The sequence below is a fragment of the Doryrhamphus excisus genome, chromosome 6 (assembly GCF_030265055.1).
Source record: "Doryrhamphus excisus isolate RoL2022-K1 chromosome 6, RoL_Dexc_1.0, whole genome shotgun sequence".
NCBI lineage: Eukaryota > Metazoa > Chordata > Actinopteri > Syngnathiformes > Syngnathidae > Doryrhamphus > Doryrhamphus excisus.
In genome coordinates this window covers 199,781-222,645 of record NC_080471.1, presented here as the reverse complement: position 1 = coordinate 222,645, position 22,865 = coordinate 199,781, and the positions used below count along the sequence as shown (strand labels likewise).

Genomic DNA, 22,865 nt, shown 5'->3' with positions numbered 1-22,865 from the left:
TTCATTCATTTTCTTTTGCTTATCCTCACAATATTTATAAAGTGTTTTGTGTAGTTGCTAAGAGTGCAGAGAAACTAAAGGATGTGTGTTTTTTGCTACAAAGACACACACACATATAAGTCGCACAAGGCCAAAAATACATCATTAGGTAGAAAAAAACATACATAAGTCGCACTGGAGTATAAGTCGCATTTGTGGGTAATTTATTTTACAAACTACTTAACCAAAACAGACATTACGTCAGCTACACAAAAAATAAACATGAACAGAAAAGGTGTCTTTACTTTTTTCATTTCTAAGTCGCTCTGGAGTATAAGTCGCAGGAACAGCCAACCTATGAAAAAAAGTGCCACTTATAGTCCGGAAAATACAGTATATATCGTATTTTCTGGACTATAAGCCGCTCCGGAGTCGCACAAGGCCAAAAATACATAATTAGGTAAAAAAAAAAAAACATACATAAGTCGTACTGGAGTATAAGTCGCATTTTTTGCGGGTAATTTATTTTCCAAACTACTTGACCAAAACAGACATTACGTCATCTTGGAAGGCAAGTTGTAACATGAATAAAAGAATAGAGAACAGGCTGAATAGGTGTAAGATATGCTAACACAATGCTTATTCAGATACACAAAAAATAAACATGAACAGAAAAGGTGTCCAGTGTTTATGGAACATAAACACTTTTTTCATTTATAAGTCGCTCTGGAGTATAAGTCGCAGGAACAGCCAACCTAGGAAAAAAAGTGCGACTTATATATAAAAATAAAATACGATAAATTAGTAAATATGTTAAATATATGTATATGTACATACATATATATATGTATATATACAGTTAGCATTTCAGCATTTTAGCTAATTTACTCATATAGTATAAAGGCAAATACACACATGGTATGATGCGGGGACACTATCGGACTGCCTGGACACTTTTTGGACTTGAGGCTGTTTTGCTAGGCGTTAGCATGGTAGCCGTTAGCATGTTAGCATTTAAGCTAATTTACTCATGTCTAAATGCAAATAGACACCTGGCAAGATGTGGGGACACTATGGGACTGCATCAACCTTTTTGGTACTTGAGGCTTTCTTGCTAGGTGCTAGCATGATGACTGTTAGCATGTTAGCATTTTAGCTAATTTACTCATATATAAAGGCAAATACACACATGGTATGATGTGGGGACACTATCGGACTGCCTGGACACTTTTTGGACTTGAGTCTGTTTTGCTAGGTGTTAGCATGGTGACTGTTAGCATTTTAGCATTTTAGCTAATTTACTCATGTCTAAAGGCAAATACACACATGGTATGATGTGGGGACACTGTGAGATTGCCCCAAACTTTTCGGGACCTGAGGCTGTCTTGCAAGGTGCTAGCATGGTAGCCGTTAGCATGTTAGTATTTAAGCTAATTTACTCATGTCTAAATGCAAATAGACACATGGCAAGATGTGGGGACACTATGGGACTGCATCAACCTTTTCAGTACTTGAGGCTTTCTTGCTAGGTGCTAGCATGGTAGCCATTGGCACACCGGGCCCGAGGTTCACAGCACAGGTGGCAAGCCCATCACAAATTTCCGAGGGAATTTTCTAGTTGATGTTTTTATGCCCGCCATGACAACTCAACATATCTCACCACGGTATCACAACATATGAACTTGAGTCTTACCGAAGTAGACTAAGCACAAAATAAGTGTGCGCAGTTGTGGGGTCACAGCAGTTGCAGCGGTATAATGACGAGGTAATATTGGCCATCTCCCCTCTAGCAGTGACACACAAGCTCTGTGGATGGAGAGACTCCCAATTAGATTTACCTTTACCTAATGGGCCCCTGTCATCCAGCAGCCTGAAGCACCAAACTCCAGCGTGATGAAGATCAAGCTTACTGCTGTACAGCTGAAAGGGTCACTGACATCATTTATCAACTTTCATTAAGTATGTTTGTAATTATGTTCTGCATTGTATGGTAAATATATATTTTTTTTAATTAAAATTATTACATCAGGGAAAAAGCCAAAAGAAAACATTTAGATTTAATGGTGGAAGCCATGACACACCCGTTGTCGTAGCAACGCATCATTTCCGAAAGTGACGTCAGCAGGACCTCTATGCAACACAAACATAATTGAGGATGTTTAAAGTGATTATAGCGAAGATTTGAGCAATGCGTCAATAGTTTTGGAGGAGAAAAAAATACGAAAAAAAACATGAATTTAAGCTTTAAGACATGGAGGTTGCCTTCAAAACACAGGATGGTAATTGTAAATTACTGTATTTCACTGATGTTGACAGTTTAAATAGGGTGAAATACGAGAAAGTATAGTAAAATTGGAAAACACCAGGAAAGAAGAGAAAAATATGGTAGTTTCCCTATGAAAACGGGATGATTGACAGGTATGGTCAAGAGCAAAATTCTTTGATTAACCCTTAGATGCATAAGTGGGTCAAAAATGACCCGGTCAGGTTGTTTTCTTGAAATATCTTCGTAATGAAAATTTTTTATCATTTTATATTCCAGGTATTCCTCAAAAAACATATTTTTGATATCATGCCATTCACATTTTTAACTTATCTTTTATACATTTTAAGAAATTTTTGTTTTTGTGTTACTACCCCAACCTTCCATAAGTGGGTCTAAAACAGGGGTGGGCAAATATTTGGACTCGAGGGCCGCATTGAGTTAACAAAATTGTCTGGGGGGCCAGAACATATATTTAACACACACACACTATTTTATGCTTATCATTTTCCTTGAATTATTTGTCTAATTTTATCTGTAAAAGTGTTATCCTATATCAGTTGTATGTTCTCATGTCCCTTTTTTAGGAGCACTTTAAACATCACACCACATCAAACTATGTCATTTAATTTTACAGTTTTGTTGTTTATTTTTTACTAAATCAGACATCCGACTTGCAAGTCATGTTGCCAGTTTGTATGTTAAAAGTTGAAGTTACTTAGAAAGCAACTGGCGGGCCGGATTCAAACGCTTGGTGGGCCGCATGTGGCCCCCGGGCCGTAGTTTGCCCACCCCTGGTCTAAAATGACCCGGTCAGGTTGTTTTCTTGAAATATCTTCGTAACGAAAATTTTTTATCATTTCATATTCCAGGTATTCCTCAAAAAACATGTTTTTGATATCATACCATTCACATTTTTAACTTACCTTTTATACATTTTAAGAAATCTTTGTTTTAGTCTTACTACCTCAACCTTCCATAAGTGGGTCAAAAATGACCCGGTCGCGTTGGTTTTGTGAAATATCTTCATAATGATTTTTTTTTATCATTTTATATTCCAGGTATTCCTCAAAAAACAGGTTTTTGATATCATGCCATTCACATTTTTAACTTAAATTTTATACATTTTAAGAAATTTTAGTTTTTGTGTTACTACCCCAACCTTCCATAAGTGGGTCAAAAAGGGCCCAGTCGGATTGTTTTCTTGAAATATCTTCGTAATAATTTTTTTTTTAATCATTTCATATTCCTGGTATTCCTCCAAAAACATGTTTTTGATATCATGCCATTCACATTTTTAAACTTACCTTTATGTAACACACAATGGATCCTCCCATTTTCTATTGTTGTACGGGGTCATTTTCTTTTTCAAAGATGTAAAAAAAGTGAAAAATGAAGATGTTTCTAACATGAAATCATTCTTGTGTGGTCCTAAATATAATACTAAATATCATACAAGTGATTATTCCTAACCAAAATGGCAAAATTGGCATTAAAAAAGGCATTGATTCTAGTATGGGTGATTTTTGACCCACTTATGGAAGAGTGGAGGGTCCAGTCACTCGTGCATCGAAGGGTTAATGCAGGGTTAATTAACCCATTTAATAATGAATCTCAACACTTCTTTGTTATGTGTGTTAGCAAACCATTAATATTGACAGTTATGCATCAATGTTAGCTTGGGCTGCACGGTAGTCTAGTGGTTAATGTGCAGACCTCACAGCTAGGAGACCCGGGTTCGATTCCACCCTCAGCCGTCTCTGTGTGGAGTTTGCATGTTCTCGTGTGGTTTTTCTCCGGGTACTCCGGTTTCCTCCCACATTCCAAAAACATGCTAGGTTAATTAGCCACTCCAAATTGTCCATAGGTATGAATGTGAGTGTGAATGGTTGTTTGTCTATATGTGTCCTGTGATTGGCTGGCCACCAGTCCAGGGTGTAGAAGACAGCTGGCTCCAGCACTGGGATAGGCTGGGATAGGCTCCAGCACCCCCCCCCCCCCCCCCGTGACCCTCGTGAGCATAAGCGGTAGAAAATGAATGAATGAATGAAAAATTGACATTTCAATGAGTATCAATTACTCAAGGTTGCACGGTGGAGAAGTGGTTAACACGCAGGCCTCACAGGAGATCCGAGTTCAATTCCACCCTCAGCCATCTCTTTCTCCGGGTACTCCGGTTTCCTCCCACATTCCAAAAAACATGCTAGGTTAATTAGCCACTCCAAATTGTCCATAGGTATGAATGTGAGTGTGAATGGTTGTTTGTCTATATGTTCCCTGTGATTGGCTGGGCACCAGTCCAGGGTGTAGAAGACAGCTGGGATAGGCTCCAGGAACAGAATGAATGTTAGTTTGCCCTTCGCTGAAAATCCTTAACTGTCAAAATTGCAATAAAGTCCGTTTTTGCTGTCAAACGTGTGAGCTTTAAATTACAGGGAAAGATTCTCCTTGGTCTTTCATTTTGTCAACTGAGTCACTGATTGGCTAAAAGGTTTCGTTGTAAAAAATGTGAATGACAGAAGTTGCACAAAATAGCAAAATGAATATGTTATGATTTCATTTGCTTATTGGTGCGGATGAATGTAAATTGCAGTCAAATTTGCAGAAAAAATGAGCGGAGATCTCAGCCTGCCATAAGTCGGATCGATGATTACCTTTTTAATGAATTTGTGACACGGCCGCTGAACATCAGACGAGATCTAGTAGTTCCGTTTGCCATCATTCATTCTTCCAGCCTGGACCTCCTCTCGTGAATAATGACCGCAGCTGTGTCAATGTAGCCTGCTCAGCTGTGTGCGCGTTTGTTTGTGTGTCTTATTTTGATGGCTTTTTACGGTCATTGTGAACATATGTGTGTGTGTGTGTGTGTGTGTGATTACGGCGTACAAATAGACCATTACCCGTGTGTTTGGAGGAGAGAGGCTTAATGGACAAGAGAGGATGCAGAGGCAGGGCGGCCGGTAAACACCACGATATCCTTTGGCCATATCGATAACACCCATTCGTGCCATCCGGGAGTTTGGCCACTTCATTCACAAAAAACCAATACCCTAGTGGAATGAGGTGGGCCACGCCGCACGCTTCGTGATATGTGTTCAATCACCGGAAAAAGACAAGTGTTGCCACCACCGCGTTTGCTTTTCTCGACTTGGTCCTCGTGTTTGTGCACGATTACACATTACGTATGGCTCCTTCCTGACCTCCAAGATCAAGGCATCAAACCTTTCAACATTTTTTTTTAAGAAAAAATTGCAATTTTTTAATCCATATATACTTATCATTTCTTATGTTACCGGGTCGGTTTTGACCCGTGTATTAAATCAGATATAAAATACACTAAAAATAATAAATTTGGTTCTCATGTCTTGGTTACCTTCTTAGAAAATGTTGCTTTTAATACTTTTGGTGTGGGCATAGGCCTTTTTTTGTCACTATACCCCTCCATTTTAATTTCCAAAAATAGTCAAATGAACCGCTAAAGCAAGGGTCTCAAACATGCGTCCCGCGGGCCAAATGTGGCCCGCAGGTTACTAATTTGAGGCCCCCGCCTCGATATGAAAGTTTAATGTTAGTGCGGCCCGCGCAAGTTTGATATGGATGCTGTATGGCAGTGGTCCCCAAACTAAGGCCCGGGGGCCGGACACGGCCCACTTCCACATTTGTCCCGGCCCCCTGAACAATAAAGCATGGTCATTTTTCTGTCATAGAACTGGAAATGGTAACCTATTGTGAGCAACGTGACTACAACCACACTTTGCCCCAGTCATAGAACATAAACAAACATACGACCCTGACCCTGGCCCCCTTCAGAGGAGGGAAAAGTCATGTGGCCCTCACTGGAAAAAAGTTTGGGGACCCCTGCTGTATAGTATCATGTACCCAGAAAAAATTATTACGTTTGATTAATGTTCATGTTAAAGGTTAAATAACTGTTAATAGTTATCCTCCCTATCCGTGTGGAAGTGGTAAGTTTTTGGCTATTTCAGTTGTGGCTCAAAATATTGCTTTATAGTCATATTATTATTATAACCGGGTCGAAACCCACCCTAACAATACAGTGGTTATAATTTCAACCGGACCATTTTAAAATGTAGTAAAAAAAAATTTTTTGTTTTTATTTTGTTGAAATGGGCGGCACGGTGGTCTAGGGGTTAGCGCGCAGACCTCACAGCTATGAGACCAGGGTTCAATCCCACCCTCGGGCATCTCTGTGTGGAGTTTGCATGTTCTCCCCGTGCATGCGTGGGTTTTCTCCGGGTATTCCAGTTTCCTCCCACATTCCAAAAAAAACATACTAGGTTAATTAGCCACTCCAAATTGTCCATAGGTATGAATGTGAGTGTGAATGGTTGTTTGTCTATATGTGCCCTGTGATTGGCTGGCCACCAGTCCAGGGTGTACCCCGCCTTACGCCCGGCGACAGCTGGGATAGGCTCCAGCACCCCCCGCGACCCTCGTGAGGAAAAGCGGTAGAAAATGAATGAATGAATGAATGAATTTTGTTGAAATAGAGTTTCCTGACAAAGTCAAAAAGCCTTGATGCAATAAACAAATGTTATGTGATTCTTTTTATACATTAAAATGTAAAACGGGTCGATGCCAACTAATTAAGTGTTTTCACATAACCAGGGTTGGGAATCAGTATATGCAGAATCTAAATACCGAAGTGTATCCCTTGGCCTTTTGAGAAAGCAGGGTCGAAAGTGTGACGTGGGACCGAAAAACTGACGTCTTTGTGCAACATCTGCAGACGTTACTATTGCTATTCTCTCCACATTAAAGACTTTACGTCAAAAGAGGGTCACAAAGATGTAAAGTACTATCAGTCTGGAAAAAAAAGTCCACATCATAAAGACTTCATTATACGTTTAGACCGAGACCGTTTCCATTCATACGTGCACCAGCGTTCATCCTTGATTTCCAAAATTAGCCATTACTGTACATTTGTCCAGATCCCCGGCTACATCCAAAATGCTACACAATCACATTTGATTTCTTCTGTGAATACAGATCCGTTCTGGTAAATGTCACACTGTGACAGGCACAAAGCCTGGTCACCACAATCATACCCTGAGGGACCCCGGTACTGTCATTTCCTCTCAAGCGTGTGCATGTTGTAGCAGTTGATAGCAAGCAGAAAGAGCTTGATTTTTGTGACTTTATGCCTTTTACGGTGCTATTTCCACAAAGAGCACATTTCCAAGGCAGAAACAATCATCATAGGTTATTGGAACATTTATAAAGAGAGGAACGCTCTTCCAGTAGGGATTTACTGTTACATACATACATACATACATACATACATACATACATACGTACGTACGTACGTACGTACGTACGTACATACATACATACATACATACATACATACATACATACATACATACATACATACATACATACATACATACATACATACATCATACATACATACATACATACATACATACATACATACATACATACATACATACATACATACATACATACATACATACATACATCATACATACATACATACATACATACATACATACATACATACATACATACATACATACATACATACATACATACATACATACATACATACATACATACATACATACATACATACATACATACATACATACATACATACATACATACATACATACCTCTATCGCAGTTGTTTTTGGGCGAGAGGCAGGGTACACCCTGGAGAGAGGGTGATTTTTAAAGTCATTGGATCATTGGACTAGCATTCTAGCATTAATCTACCATACATGGGCGTACACTTTCACAAAACCGCTAGCTTTGTTTACAAATTTACACCACATTGCGTACCTCTTATGCACAAGCTACAGGATGCAATAACAATAGTAATCTACTGAGCAAAATAGTTAGCCTTCAATTTACCACTGCCACATGGAATGGGAGGAGAAAGTCAGCCTCTTCAGGCTTAATACAGGTAACATCTCATCGATGTACCATTACAGATGCCTAACTGAAACCAGAATACTACATCTGACTTGGCATTCATTATTTTTTTTGAGTAATAAAAGATCACAGTCAACCACGAAACAGCGATCCTTCATTAGTTATTTTTTGCAACACCACGACAGAGCGAGGGAGAAATGTTCGAACTGTGATGAAGCGAGGGACAAGTGTATGTATAAAAAATGTATCTACTCAATAGTCCAAAAATTATAGTAATTGAATAAATGAACTGGACTACGATGTATTTCACGGCTTTGGTTAGAGTCTGTTCTGGTTTGAGTCGGACCTTGTGGAATGGATTAATGATGCTAACCAAGGCACCACTCTACTAACGGCATAAGACTGATTTGAATTAAAGTAGATTTATAATCACTAATGATGCATGTTAAGAATAATTTATATCAGAAGCAATCAATACTTTATTGGAATCACAATCATGACTCAATTATGCTAAGACAAAGGTTCAGCTGTGGTCAATATGGATGACCCTGTACAAAATAATTCACTTAGATAATTGGAATAAATGAAGAACAAATGCATGATATGCGATGTATGACTTGAAAAAAATATTTCAGTAATTTTCTTGTTGATGATTTATTGGTTGTGTAACGTTATGAGCAATTTTCAACATTGATGATTCTTCACCTTTTATGTATAATTTCTTACTTTCTGACGCGATATCATATAGCTACGGAACATGCACAAAGTGTCATTGGATCATGTCATCACGATGTGGATTCTAATAAAATCATTCAAATATAATATCATTTATTTGAATTGATACATAGAATAAATGTATAATAATACAGCTATATTTGTTTATTGACTAAATACATATCAAACAGTAGAGGGCAGTAGTACGGCGGTGTGATATCAAGTCTGAAAGCCCATGAAGAAGAATCGAAGCAGCGTGAAGGCAAGCGACTTGTCTTGATCGCCAAACGAAAGAGGTGAGATTCGCTCTTATCGGCGGTCAGTTACCGCAACGGTTATTTTACACCGTATTACGAGTCGCCGCGCTTATTTGAAAAATCGTAAATGAGCTGCCTTAGTTACTTTATCGCCACTTTAATGTTTTTTTTAACCCAAACTAGGAAGCTAACAGTAGCTAGCTGCTAGTAGCTTGTCAATGCTGCTAGCTTATAAGCAACAGCTGCATTACAATCGAGTTTTCGTCATGACAACAACAGGGCACTGTATTGTTGTTATTTTATACTTTTTTTTTTAATGCTGAGCGACTTTTGTGAATTGCTGTGTGGTGTTTTTTTTTTAAACTCGCTGGCAGCTTAGCGAATGTTGACAGCACGTTGTCTCGTACTTTGTTGTTCGTCGGCTAGCACTTTAGCAGCTGTCAAACGTGTGGCGCCGCTCCTATTGGCGTCTGTTCGTGTGTGCCGGCTGGAAAGTCGACAACGGCTACAAGACCGGCGTGTGCCAATGTCACCGTCTCGACTGTCAAGGTTGGCGATTGTGCGTTTTCTTTCGAGTACATGGCAACTTTATTCGTCGTAGCCGAGCCCAGCTGACATCAGCGTGTCGATGCGTCATCGGCCTACGCTTTTGCTCAACACCTTCTATCCGTCACACCTGCGCTCCTTGCGTGTACTTCTTTGTGCTAACGTTGTATCGTTTGTGAACGCTCACACCTAATGAGTCACATACGCGAGGGTTTGTTTAGTGACCGTTTCGGCTTGTCTGACAGGTCCCAACTTCTTCAACTGTCTGGATTCATAACATATTCATCTGTTTTTCTCAATCACAGAAAGGAGCTGCAACTCTAATGGAGGTCAATAAAGGTAAATACAACGTGATCTTTGACCTCTTTATTCTTATGTCATATTTTCTTTGTGTTGTTTTGTAAATGTATGCTTTGATGTGGCTGAATATGTTTGTTGGTGTTCGGGATGATTGTATTTCAACTACTATGTTTGTTTTAATAGGTAAAGGTGAGCCGGGGTTGCAAAATCCTGCCGGGCAGATGGACAAACCTGGTAACTTCCATTCTTTGGAAAGGTCAGTGGAGATAAATGACCGTATTGACACATATTTGACAGCTTTGCTTTTGAAAGGCTCTTTTTCAGAAAAATATCAGTGATGTAACAGCATAAAAGGATATCATATGTTGTATCTGCTTGACGCTTTATTGATTACTTTTTGTCATCGCACCAAAGGCTGCACAGTAAAAATGTAAATATAGTGTAATGCTACGTTCACACCGACGCCGAATCGATGGCGAATTAAATCGGCGAGCAAAGCGCCGGCAAAGCGTAACAAAGCTTAATGAAAGCGTAAAGACCGTAATACAACGTAAGAAAGGTTTGAGCAATTCGGGACATTCGGCAAGAGCGCCAAAAATTTTTAAACTGTTTAAAAATTTGAGGCAATCTGTCACGGATTGCGTAAAGCGGGGAGAGCGTATCAAAGCGTCACAAAGCTTATCAAAGTTTTGCTCAAAGCGTAGGAAAGCTTAACAGAGCTTGGTTCAAAGGATCAATGGATCTGCTGCATCTTTATATATTGTAGCGTCGTTGCCGACGCTATGGAAATTACACGACTGCGATCGCTGACAAGCTTTTTATTGCACAACAATAATACTGGCTACTGTCGGCCGTAACCACGCCGTTGCAACCACCGCCAGCAACACAACAGTACTTCCTCCACCAGACACGCCCCCACCCCCTGGTGCATTCACAGTCACCCGGAACAGTCGGTACACCCAAGAGCACAACGTCAACATGAAAATGTCAGGGTCGCTACAATATGCTCTGGATCAGAGGCGGGATGCAGTCGGGATCTCGAAATTTTCCATTGCGTGAGCTTACAGAGCTTAGGAAATTGTGAGATTTTTTGAAAAATGACGTCGAATTCGTCGCCGATTCAAAGCGCGACATTCGGCGTCGGTGTGAACGTAGCATAAAGTGGGCTATGATTGCGCATCTCTGGTGACATATTACATGCTAAATACTACAAGCTCTGCCACATAGGTGTAGAGCACATTTTCTTATCCAGGAAAAAAAAATCTAAACTTTTTTATACTGTTTTTTGAAGGGAACAATCAATCTCGTACATGCATCTAGATTATGAATGTTTGACATATTAGTGTGGCACATAAAACAGAATAGTTAGCTTTCCAAAGCAATAGTACTTAAAATTCATAATATTGTTTTGTCACCTTTTAAATATTGAGGCCTATATGCAAACAATTAATTTTTATTTTCTGCTATAGCATGCTTCCCAAAGCAGTGAAGAGGAGAGTGCATGCCTTGAAAAGGCTTCAGGTGCAGTATGCCAACATTGAAGCCAAATTTTATGAGGAGGTCCATGAACTGGAGAGGAAGTATGCTGCCCTTTATCTGCCACTTTATGACAAGGTACTCATCATGTGTCTGTGATGGATTTTTCTTCCATAACATTTTTGTTTGTATTGTTCTTGTTTTCAAAGCCAGTGACTAGGGCTATGTTCACACTGCAGGGTATACGATGCCCATTTCAGATTTTTATTTTGTTTTAATTTTTTAAACAAAATTAAATTAATTTAAATTAAATTATTATTTTTTTTGGGTGTGTAGTCGTTTTTACATACACCAAAATAACCTACTTGTCAATATGAACTCAAGCCTGCGGGAAGTGACACACATGCGCAAAAGGCAGGGTGTTTGATGCATTGCCATGTGTTTACAAAAGCAAACACTGTGGTCTGCACTGTGTGCTGTTTTGCACGTTAATTTCAAGGATGTTGTGCAACGCGAGTCAACATTTTTAACCAAATCATTGTGCGTCACATTAAGAAAGGGCAGTAATTTTGGCTATGGCAGTTAGTTTGGAGAGAGCTTGCAGTGACGCCTGAACCGTCAACCTTTATGTGGTCGATCAACATTGCCAAAAAAAAAGCCACTTGTCAAAGAATCCGGCAAGTGACACACAATAAGCACGTTTCTGTTGTGTGTTTACTCGATCACATTGCCAAAAAAAGCCACTTGTCAAAGAATCCGGCAAGTGATTTCATTCAACATTTTCTCCCACTGTACATTTTGAATTAATTTTCCGATAAACAAAATATAGCTTTTGCCTACATTGGTGGGTACCTTTTTATCCAAGTCTCGTTAAGCACAGCAAACCGCGCCTTTGCTGACCTTTTTAGGTCAGATATATGCGACTTCACTTCACTGACTGCAGTACCTTGGTTACAAATTAGATTTATATCCACATAGGAATGAGGCCTGAATCACATTTGAAAATATTGTTCACACTGACACAAAAAAACAGATCCATAATATGCAAATTGACATGCAGTGTAAACAAAGCCCTGGCGTCTCTAAATGGGTTTTCATCACTGTGCATGCTTAAAAAAAAAAAAAGTTTTAACCTATCTTTTTTTTTTTATATTGTCCGATTAAAATTGTGATTGTCGATGTTATCACAGCGACAAGATTTTGTCACTGGAAAAGTGGAACCCACAGATGAGGAGTGTGCTTGGCGCAGTGACAAAGACGAGGAGGAAGAGCTTTCTGTAAGTAAAACTTGCGTCTCGTCTCCTGACGTTTCCTGTCAGTTTCTTGAAGAAGTATATGTACTTTTATTTTCATCCTACTTAACATGCACAGCAAGCCCCATATTTCTGTTCAGCACTTGACAAGTTCTGTTTTTGATGTAGGAACAAATAAAGGAAAAAATAGCAATTGATGCCAGTAAGAAGGAGGATGCCGTGCCAGCGGAAGACCCGAAAGGCATCCCGGAATTCTGGCTCACCATATTCAAGAATGTAGATATGCTCAGCGACATGATCCAAGTATGTTTCATTGACTACTTGCTCCCAAAACTTTACACTGTATTTGTTAACATTGGTCTGTATACCTGACTCTTTATTTGTCGCCAGGAATACGACGAGCCCATCCTCAAGCATCTGAGAGATATTCAAGTCAAGTTTTCTGAACCAGGGCAGCCTATGGTTAATATAGTTTTTTTTTGTGTAATATTATCACAAATGAGAAGAATGAATAATCTTAATAATTTTGTACCTTTTCAGAGTTTCACATTAGAGTTCCACTTTGAGTCCAACGGCTACTTTAACAATGCAGTTCTCACTAAAGTCTACAAGATGAAGTCAGAGCCGGACACTTCAGATCCTTTCTCATTCGAGGGCCCAGAGATTATCGACTGTGAGGGGTAAGATCATGAACTCTCTTCTATTCCAATTTGTAACTTGTCCTACAAAACAAACCAAATATGAATGGCATCCGAGATGGCGACATTATTACTGTTTATAACATTGTTATCTTGCCATGAGGTTAGGGTTAGGGTTTTGCTACTATTATTACTGGCGTAGTGGCATCTCTCCACGCCCAGCCAGCTTCCACTCACACTCTGATGAATTTAAGACTATTTTTAGACTTGGTTTGAGGTGACGGCTTCAGCATATTATTAAGGAGTAGTGTTTGATATTTAGCAATGACAAATGACAACAATCTGCTGAGGAAATATTTCCCCATGCAAACCCGCCATGTCCTTACAATGATCGCATTTCATTCACATTATGTACATTTCCGTGATATTTAGCTTTTAACAGTAGATTAAGTTCTTCTTTATTTAATGTTTTACCGCCATTCACCAACAGGAAAACAACAGTTTTGCCAAATATGGAATCCTATAACCCAGGGGTCTCAAACTCAATTTACCCGGGGGCCACTGGAGCTAGGGTCTGGGCAAGGCTGGGCCGCATCAGGTTTTCCAAAAAAAAAAAAAAAAAAAAACGCATTTATTAAAAACAGAAAAATATACAAACTTTTTCAGTGCTTTGGTTCCGATTTTCTACAATAAAAGCTCTGATAAAACATTCCACTCTTCTCAAATATCTTAATTTTTATTTTTCTATACACAAAATAAGATGAAAAATAATAAACAAATCAAGAATAAAAAAATCAATCAGTAATAAATAAATATAATAATAATAATAATAATAAAACGGCAAATAATAAAAACTTAAGAAACCACATATAGTTGGTGGGTAGACAAATGATTTTTTTCAGATTAAAATGAACAAAGCATTATTAGAGCCCTGTAGACATGACAAAACACGACTATAGTCACATTTATACTCTTTTTATTTACAACATATTGCGCAACTGCAGGGTCTTGAGACACATGCTAACTCGCAAACTAGAGAGCTAGCGACCTAAACGGTAGCCTTCACGTTATTTCCTTTAAACTTAAATAGCCAAAAACTTACCACTTCCACACGGATAGGGAGGATAACTATTAACAGTTATTTTACCTTTAACATGAACATGAATCAAACGTAATAATTTTTTCTGGGTACATGATACCATACAGCATCCATATCAAACTTGCGCGGGCCGCACTAACATTAAACTTTCATATCAAGGCGGGGGCCGCGTGTTTGAGACCCCTGCTATAACCAATAGCATAATTGTATCAACTTGATTTCTTCCTTTTGATCTTGCTAGATGTCAGATAGATTGGCACAAGGGGAAGGATGTGACGGTAAAAACTATAAAGAAGAAGCAGAAGCACAAAGGCCGTGGTACCGTCCGTACAGTCACAAAACAGGTTCCCAACGATTCCTTTTTCAACTTCTTCAACCCTGTCAAAGGTGAGTGCAGAGCAGACGTGGATGTATATCACTGAGCTATTGCATGCCTTTTTGAAACCGCTGTTTATTTAGGGCCCTAGCGGCCTATAATAATTACTATGATACAAAAGCAAGTTGTTGTTGCAATTGTTATAAGCACATGTACTAAAACACACAGGAAGCCGGCTATTTGGGGTGAGAGCTGGCCGCAAACCAGGGCTTTAATACTGAATCAGGGATAGGCTTCAGCTTACCGTGACCCTATAGACCAGGGGTCGGGAACCTTTTTGGCTAAGAGAGCCATGAAGACCAGATATTTGAAAATGTGTATCTGTGAGAGCCATATACATTTTTTTAAACATTGAATGCAATAAAATGTGTGCATTTTTATGTAAGACCAACAGTTTTAGATATAATGGGCTCTAATTACGTAGACCAGGCACACTACCCCACGCCAATGGGGTGTGGCCAGCACACTTTTGTGAGCAGCGCAGTGTCTAATAATAAATCAAATACTTGCTGCCATTAATACAACTTCTGCTGCTGCATGGTTTTGCACCATACTCCGTACATGTATTTCATTCTTTTGGCCATCTTCGTCAGAAGGCTTGGTTCTGCAGCTTTAGCTAGGTGACTATTTGACTAAAGGAGGAAAGTTTATATTTACATGTTGACATCTCAGTGACCGAGGTAGACTACCGCATTACCCAGTAATAATCGAGTTTTGGTGTTTGACCTGGAAAATATCATCAAGAAAGATGGATATGGTCGGCCGTATTGCAGTAGAATATAGATGGACGGATTAAAATGCATAAGAAAGTTGTTGATTTTGAATATTATTTTTAACAGTCATTTCTGTGATGGTTTACTTTAAAATGTTAGCAAAAATGCATTTTTATTGTGGTAAGAAATGCTTGAGAGCCAGATACAGTCATCAAAAGAGCCCTACCTGGCTCCCGAGCCATAGGTTCCCTACCTCTGCTATAGACGTATAGAAAATGGGTGGAATTATTGCAGCATATGTAACCTCTTTTTATTGAACGACTTTTGACTTTAATGTTTTTTTTTTGTTCTTCACAGCTTCGCCCGATTGTGAACTGGTGAGTTCATGAGCTTCTTTTGAATTTTAGTTCTCTGAATAGCTGTATCGTCTTGTCTCAGACTGGTGGCTACCAAGGTTTTAATGGCCTTTCTGGTTTTCCAGGACGAAGACTCGGAGTTCACCCTAACCACCGACTTTGAAATTGGCCATTTCTTCCGTGAGAGAATAATTCCCAGAGCTGTGCTGTATTTCACCGGAGAGGCACTGGAAGATGACGAGAGTGTGAGTGAGAGATTCATGATGTGGTGTGTTTGTAATGTGAGCGTTATAATCATGTTGCTTTCTTCGTACAGTTTGATGAAGAACTGGAAGAAGGCGATGAGGTTGGTCCTTTTTTTTTTTTTTTTTTTTTTTACTTCCACCTTTAAATCACAAGGCACAATGTTTGGCACATATACTAAATCTAATGAGTTAGAAGTGATGCATCAACAAAGTGTGTCTGCATGTTAAACACTGTTTGACATTGGGCTCTGCTTTTTTTTAATACAATTTGGCAAAGTATGTTTGCCATTCCAATTTTCTGATTATTGTTCAGGGCCTCACTATATTGCGCAGGTATACCTCTTGGTTTTGTTTGTGGACTTGCTTAAATGGGAACTGCACTTTAGGGGGGAATTTTGCATCATTCACAATCCTTGTGTGCATTATAATGGCAGAAAATGAGTTAATATGAGCTTGCTAATAATGATGCACGTCATTGGGACACACCTATTTCGACTTCTAACCTTACACTAAGGTACATTAGTGATGTAACACGATTCATTTGTGTGTCAGGAGCATGATGACGAAGGCGATGAGGATGACGACGATGACGACGACGAGGGAGACTTTGACCCAAGGGTCTGTATGAATCTTTTACGTAATCCCCTCCATGTTCATTTTACGTGATTAGATGCCAAAGCTGTTGTCATGTTGTGCTGACTCACTTATATTTCACATATATATTTTTTTTTTTACATATGCTACTTTTTGCCTAAAGTTAGCGGGGATAGGCTCCAGCTTTCCGATAATGATGCATGGATGGATGGAAATAGAGTTCAGAATTATGACTGATAAATGTTGAATATTATCGGAACATAATAACATAACATTTGGCAGCTGGTACTGCAATTTAAATTCTATACAACTTCTGTTGAGGGGCAGCCATCTTAAATACATATGCTACTTTTTGCCTAAAGTTAGCTGGGATAGGCTCCAGCTTTCCGATCATGATGCATGGATGGATGGAAATAGGGTTCAGAATTATGACTGATAAATGTTGAATATTATCGGAACATAATTACATAACATTTGGCAGCTGGTACTGCAATTTAAATTCTATATAACTTCTGTTGAGGGGCAGCCATCTTAAATACATATGCTACTTTTTGCCTAAAGTTAGCTGGGATAGGCTCCAGCTTTCCGATCATGATGCATGGATGGATGGAAATAGGGTTCAGAATTATGACTGATAAATGTTGAATATTATCGGAACATAATAACATAACATTTGGCAGCTGGTACTGCAATTTAAATTCTATATAACTTCTGTTGAGGGGCAGCCATCTTAAATACATATGCTACCTTCTGCCCAAAGTTAGCTGGGATAGGTTCCAGCTTTCTGATGATGATGCATGGATGGATGGAAATAGGGTTCAGAATTATGACTGATAAATGTTGAATATTATCAGAACATAACATTTGGCAGCTGGTACTGCAATTTAAATTCTATACAACTTCTGTTGAGGGGCAGCCATCTTAAATACACATGTTTTGAAATGGTTTTCAATCATTTAAAAAGTCAGGGATTTGTTTTTATCTATCATGGTATCAACAATCGTGATTTTCCAAGTATCTATATCGAGTACTGGAATTTTGGTATTTGTGACAACCCCTCATATCGCAATAGAAGTATAAAATTGCTCATTGCTAATTGCTATTCCCTTAAAACGCATGTCAAATTCATCTAGCCCGCACTGCAGTTTCATTCCACTGTGGAAGTGTTTGGGTAGAATAGCAATGCGGACCTCAAACTGCTTGCAGCAAGCAATTCTTCCTCATCAACTACTCTGCCGGCATCACGAGATTAAAGCATGAATTGCACAACCATTCTTACTTAGGGTGCCAAATTCAGCCGAGAAATAACAATACCAAATGAACTAATATCGTTTCTTGAAAAAGAAGACTTGCGGGGAAATTTTGCCCGTCAGCCACAATCCTTGAGACGTGAAGACAGTTTTCTCTTTTTTATGCGTTTACAGATGTAAAAAGGCAGCTAATTAATGTACTTAATGGGACACACCTATTCAAACGCCTTGGGAAACCAGCGTTTATTGTTTCAGATACATGCACAGAAAATAGATGTGTTCACGTCTCACATTGTGGATTATTGGCAAAACGGAATCTAAAGATTTTATTCTCTTATGTACAGTAAACCTCGGATATATCGGACTCGGATATATCGGAATTTCGCTCACAACGGACAGATAAAAAAGAACCGATTTTTCTGTAATGCATTTCCTATAAAAATTCATTGCATATATCGGATTTTTTATAACGGATTTCGCCTATTTCGGACAAAATCTCCAGTCCCGTTCCAATGCATTTCCATGAAATTTCCCTGGCATATATCGGATGGCCGCATCGTTATGCTAATCTTGTTGATGTCACTGGCTATTGTCTTTCTCCTGGCTCCAGATTTAGGACAAATATAAAAGTGAGTGACGTCAATAATACTAGCACAGCAGTGAATGAGATCTTAACCTCACTATTGGAAATAACGTAGGCCTGACGGGCGTAACAGGGCCTAGCTTAATTAACAATTTGTTATGCTCAGAGTCCAATAAAGTTCAATTCTCATGACCTTACGTCTCTTTTCATTGCCCAGTCCAGGTACATTGGAAACATAGTCAAGGAAGTGCCTTTTTATAACGGATAAAATCCCATTTACGCATATACCGGATATAAATCCGATATATGCGTAAAACAGACATTTTCCGGTATACGCATATAACGGATTTCGCTTAAATCGGACAAAACCAGTTGGAACAATTGAATCCGATATATCCGAGGTTTACTGTATTAACAATCAATTAAATCTGGAAATACTTTCCTCCAGCATTGCCATTCAATATCTTTGAATTCTCTCATTCCAAATAGTCGTTGCTACTAAAATAGAACCTGCCAGTCATCCATTGGGATTGTTCTGATGTCTGATGCGCATCGATCGTATTTAGGGATTTCTATGCTGATTCTCTGCCTACTCTGTTCTTATTCCTTGCAATCAAATTGCTTAGCAGATGGCCACCCGGACTCGACTGATTCTTATCAAGCCTTTCTCTTGTTAGTGTATCGTTTTTCCTTACCTCGACGTTTGCCGAAGTGCCTAAAGATAATTGTAGTTGTGAATTGGCTACAGCATTATAGACCTGAATTCATCAATTGATTTTGTTTTGAGGTACTTGTCATTTTCTTTGAGCACATCATTTCTATAGAAGGACAACATGTAGGGCCGGGGTGGGCAAACTTTTTGACTCGCGGGCCGCATTAATTTAACAAAATTGACGGGGGGGATTATGTAGTATTTTACACGTAACAGTCCATTTTTACACCTATATTTTTACACATATTTTACATGTAAAAGTGTCATGCAATCTGCTATATGTGCACTTTGAAATCATTTATTTGATGTAAAGTGTGTTATAAATGTATTATTATTATTATTTTTATTAGAATTATTATAGTTATAGTAATGTTATTATATTATTATTATTATTTTGTTAATAATAATAATATTACTACCATAATTATATTATTATTAACAACAATATTAATATAATAGTAGTATTATTATCATTATTGACAACAACATTATTATTGTGCTTGTGCTCCTTTTTCCAGGAGTATTTTGTAATATTACTACCATTATTATATTAATATTATTAACAACAATATTAATATAATAGTAGTATTATTAGCATTATTGACAACAACATTATTATTTGTATTACTATTATTGTGCTTGTGCTCCTTTTTCCAGGAGTATTTAGTAATATTACTACCATTATTATATTAATATTATTAACAACAATATTAATATAATAGTAGTATTATTAGCATTATTGACAACAACATTATTATTATTATTATTATTTGTATTACTATTATTGTGCTTGTGCTCCTTTTTCCAGGAGTATTTTGTAATATTACTACCATTATTATATTAATATTATTAACAACAATATTAATATAATAGTATTATTATTATCATTATTGACATTATTATTATTATTATTATTATTATTATTACTATTATTGTGCTTGTGCTCCTTTTACCAAGAGCATTTTGTAAACAACAGACCACATCAAATAACGAAATTGATAAAGCAGCTACCTCGACCATCAAAAAGTTGGCTCAAGCCACAATGCCAGGTTGCATGTTGAGTTTAAATGAAAAACAGGCGGGCCATATTGAAACACTTGGCGGGCCGGATGTGGCCCCCGGGCCGTAGTTTGCCCACCCCTGACAGGGAAAGGTTGTCGTACGACAATGATGTTCAAGTGACGTGGATCAAGGCGGTGTCCCGTAGCAAACGCGTTGAGCATCTTTACTGTCATAAACGTACGGAAATGCATGTCAAGTCACATCCTTCTTAAAGTTTTTACAAAAAATCTGAATTGGGAGTCAAACCCTGCAGTGTGAACACAGACTCAAGTTTCTAATTGTCAGTAACGTGTGCATGACGTTGTCTCTCCTACAGGCGTAACCAATCATTCTCAGCCCATGCATTTTTAGGTAAGGGAGAACTCGGGATAGCCACGCCCACACTACGTTCTAAATCCATTCTGTGCCGCCTTGATGATTCTGCCCCTCGCTCTCGCTCTTTCTTGGGCTCACACTTGGCTTCTCTTTTTTGTAGTCCAAGACGTTTCGGTGATCCTCAAACTCACATCCTGGATCCCCCCCCCCCCCCCCCATGACTGTTGTCCTAACGTTGCCTGCCTTGCCTATGCTGCACCAAACCAAGCTCGCCGCTTCTCACTTCAGCAGTCACCCAGTGGCCCCCCTCCCCCCTGAGCTGCCCGCTTGCCCCCCTGTCTGATTTTTTTTTTCTCTCTCTACCCCCCCCTCTCTCTCTCATACACACACAGAAAGGACAACCCATGCCTGCCGAATGCAAGCAGCAGTAACCACGGCGACCAGTGGACGTGGAGACCTGCTGTCCATCAATTCAGCCAATCAGTTACCCTCCCCCTCTCTTCTACAAACTCTCATTTGAACGCAATAGGATGCAAACCAAACTGCGTTTTCACTATGTGCATGACCTTTTATTTTTTTTTTTTTTTCCTCCCCCCTGTCTTGCACCCTTGTTGCCCCTCCTTGAAGCTCCAAGTAGAGGCGACCAGGCCGGTGCCTTGCACACACACACACACACACACACACACACACACAAACAATGGTGGAGTTAGTGCATTACTGCCAGGAACCTTGGCACATCATAAGAATAACAGAATCCAAACTTGAGTTGTCATGGAAATTAATCTGTTACTCAGGGGTTTTTTTAAACATCACCATGAGAATTGTTAGCTTACCAGGAGACTGCCGACTGGGTTGTTTTTTTGTTTTTTTTTTCTGTTACAATGTATCACTTTAATTTCCGTTATTAGCTTGCCATTGGATGATTTATTCTGGTGCCGTGTGTATGTGATGCATTTGGGGAAATCTCATGGCCCAGCTACTGTTTTTATTTAGTTTTTGTTTTGATTCAGCTCTCCTCACTGGAGGAACAAAAATACCTGCCATGATCTGGTTCTGAAGTGTTGAATGTGGAGATAATTGTCTCACGACAACTTTCCTGCATCCCCGTGCATCCTATGGCGCTTATACAAGTATTTAACAAGCACTTCAATGGACAGAAACTAACCTGAGCTCTTTCAGCCTCTGCCAACGTCCATATTGAATATTTTGCATTGATGACTGATGTAAACTTGACCGACCATTGACCTTTTTAGTGGCGATGACAACATGCAGGTTGTTAGAAATCACTAAGAAGCGGAATCGAATGCTCTCGGATCGTTTGCCAACATGTGTACACATTGTAATCAACATTTGAAGTTCAAATATATTTGTCTTACGCCAATGTATTTTGTACCACCCTTTTTAGATTTTGTTCTGGTGTGACGCCCGCAGGTCAGCAAAGTAGTGAACTAATTGACCTACCTTCTCGCTCTCTCGCTCGTCAATTGTACTCGTACTTCTACTTCTTTCTGGGTTGCAAGGATCTGAGCCATGCGTCCTCAAATGTACCACATGGGGTCCTGTGCTAGCAAAGGCCTTAACTGGTTCTTCACAATTTAACTTGGGTAATCTCTTCAGTTTGTACAGAGTTGAAATATTCTATTAAAGTTGTGCACCACTGAAAAGGTGTGTTTGTGTGAAATGATTCAGGCACAACTGTATTTTTATTAATGGGCATATTAATATTTTCACTGCGTTTAGTGTCATATGTTGCTTTGACCTCACTCTCCCACCAGATGTCGCTAATGTTGCTTTCACTGAAGCTCTGAATCTGTAACGCCACAATTTGAAGGAAAGCCTCAACTCTTCAAGAGGTTTGTCACCCATCTCTAGACTATATTAAAAAAAAACACACAATGTACGCAACGATTTGATTCCCGCAACAAAGTGCCTCTTTACAGCCAGATAGCAGGGTTTTTTTCAACAGCTTTGTTTATTGAACGGTAAAACCGCGGTCATCGCCATATTATACATGGTTTGGGGTGACGTTTTACGGGATTAGATTGTTAAAAAAAAAAGTATGATAATTTTAAGATTCAAGTACAATCAGTATTAATATCCAATCTGGGAACACATGACGCCCGCCCTACCCAATATGGCGGCCGCTATCTACTTCCGGGTCGCGTTCCAGGTCGAGTGTCGTAGATTCCGGGGTGTAGAAGGTTTGCAAACATGG

General features: G+C 39.0%; 1 protein-coding gene across 4 annotated transcripts; it reads left to right on the top strand.

The window, feature by feature from the left end:
- Positions 1 to 9,074: 9,074 nt before the first annotated feature.
- LOC131130753 (nucleosome assembly protein 1-like 4) lies at positions 9,075 to 22,325 on the top strand. Of its 4 annotated transcripts, XM_058074646.1 has the most exons (15): positions 9,075 to 9,171; positions 9,984 to 10,017; positions 10,162 to 10,234; positions 11,448 to 11,592; positions 12,645 to 12,731; positions 12,876 to 13,010; positions 13,098 to 13,169; positions 13,248 to 13,387; positions 14,686 to 14,831; positions 15,891 to 15,910; positions 16,015 to 16,134; positions 16,206 to 16,235; positions 16,687 to 16,752; positions 20,652 to 20,686; positions 21,043 to 22,325. In XM_058074646.1, the coding sequence occupies exons 2-14, from the start codon at positions 10,002 to 10,004 to the stop codon at positions 20,655 to 20,657; spliced, it is 1,056 nt and encodes a 351-aa protein (XP_057930629.1). In that variant the 5' UTR covers positions 9,075 to 9,171; positions 9,984 to 10,001; the 3' UTR covers positions 20,658 to 20,686; positions 21,043 to 22,325. The 4 variants fall into 4 exon arrangements, with proteins under 4 accessions (XP_057930629.1, XP_057930626.1, XP_057930627.1 ...); XM_058074643.1 differs by lacking the exon at positions 20,652 to 20,686; XM_058074644.1 differs by lacking the exons at positions 9,075 to 9,171; positions 20,652 to 20,686 and adding an exon at positions 9,241 to 9,681.
- The last annotated feature ends 540 nt before the right edge of the window (positions 22,326 to 22,865 follow it).

Coding starts and splice junctions, on each gene's coding strand:
- LOC131130753 (XM_058074643.1), top strand. Junction 10,235..11,447: donor AACTTCCATTCTTTGGAAAG/GTCAGTGGAGAT, acceptor TTTCTGCTATAG/CATGCTTCCCAAAGCAGTGA. Junction 15,911..16,014: donor CTTCGCCCGATTGTGAACTG/GTGAGTTCATGA, acceptor CTGGTTTTCCAG/GACGAAGACTCGGAGTTCAC.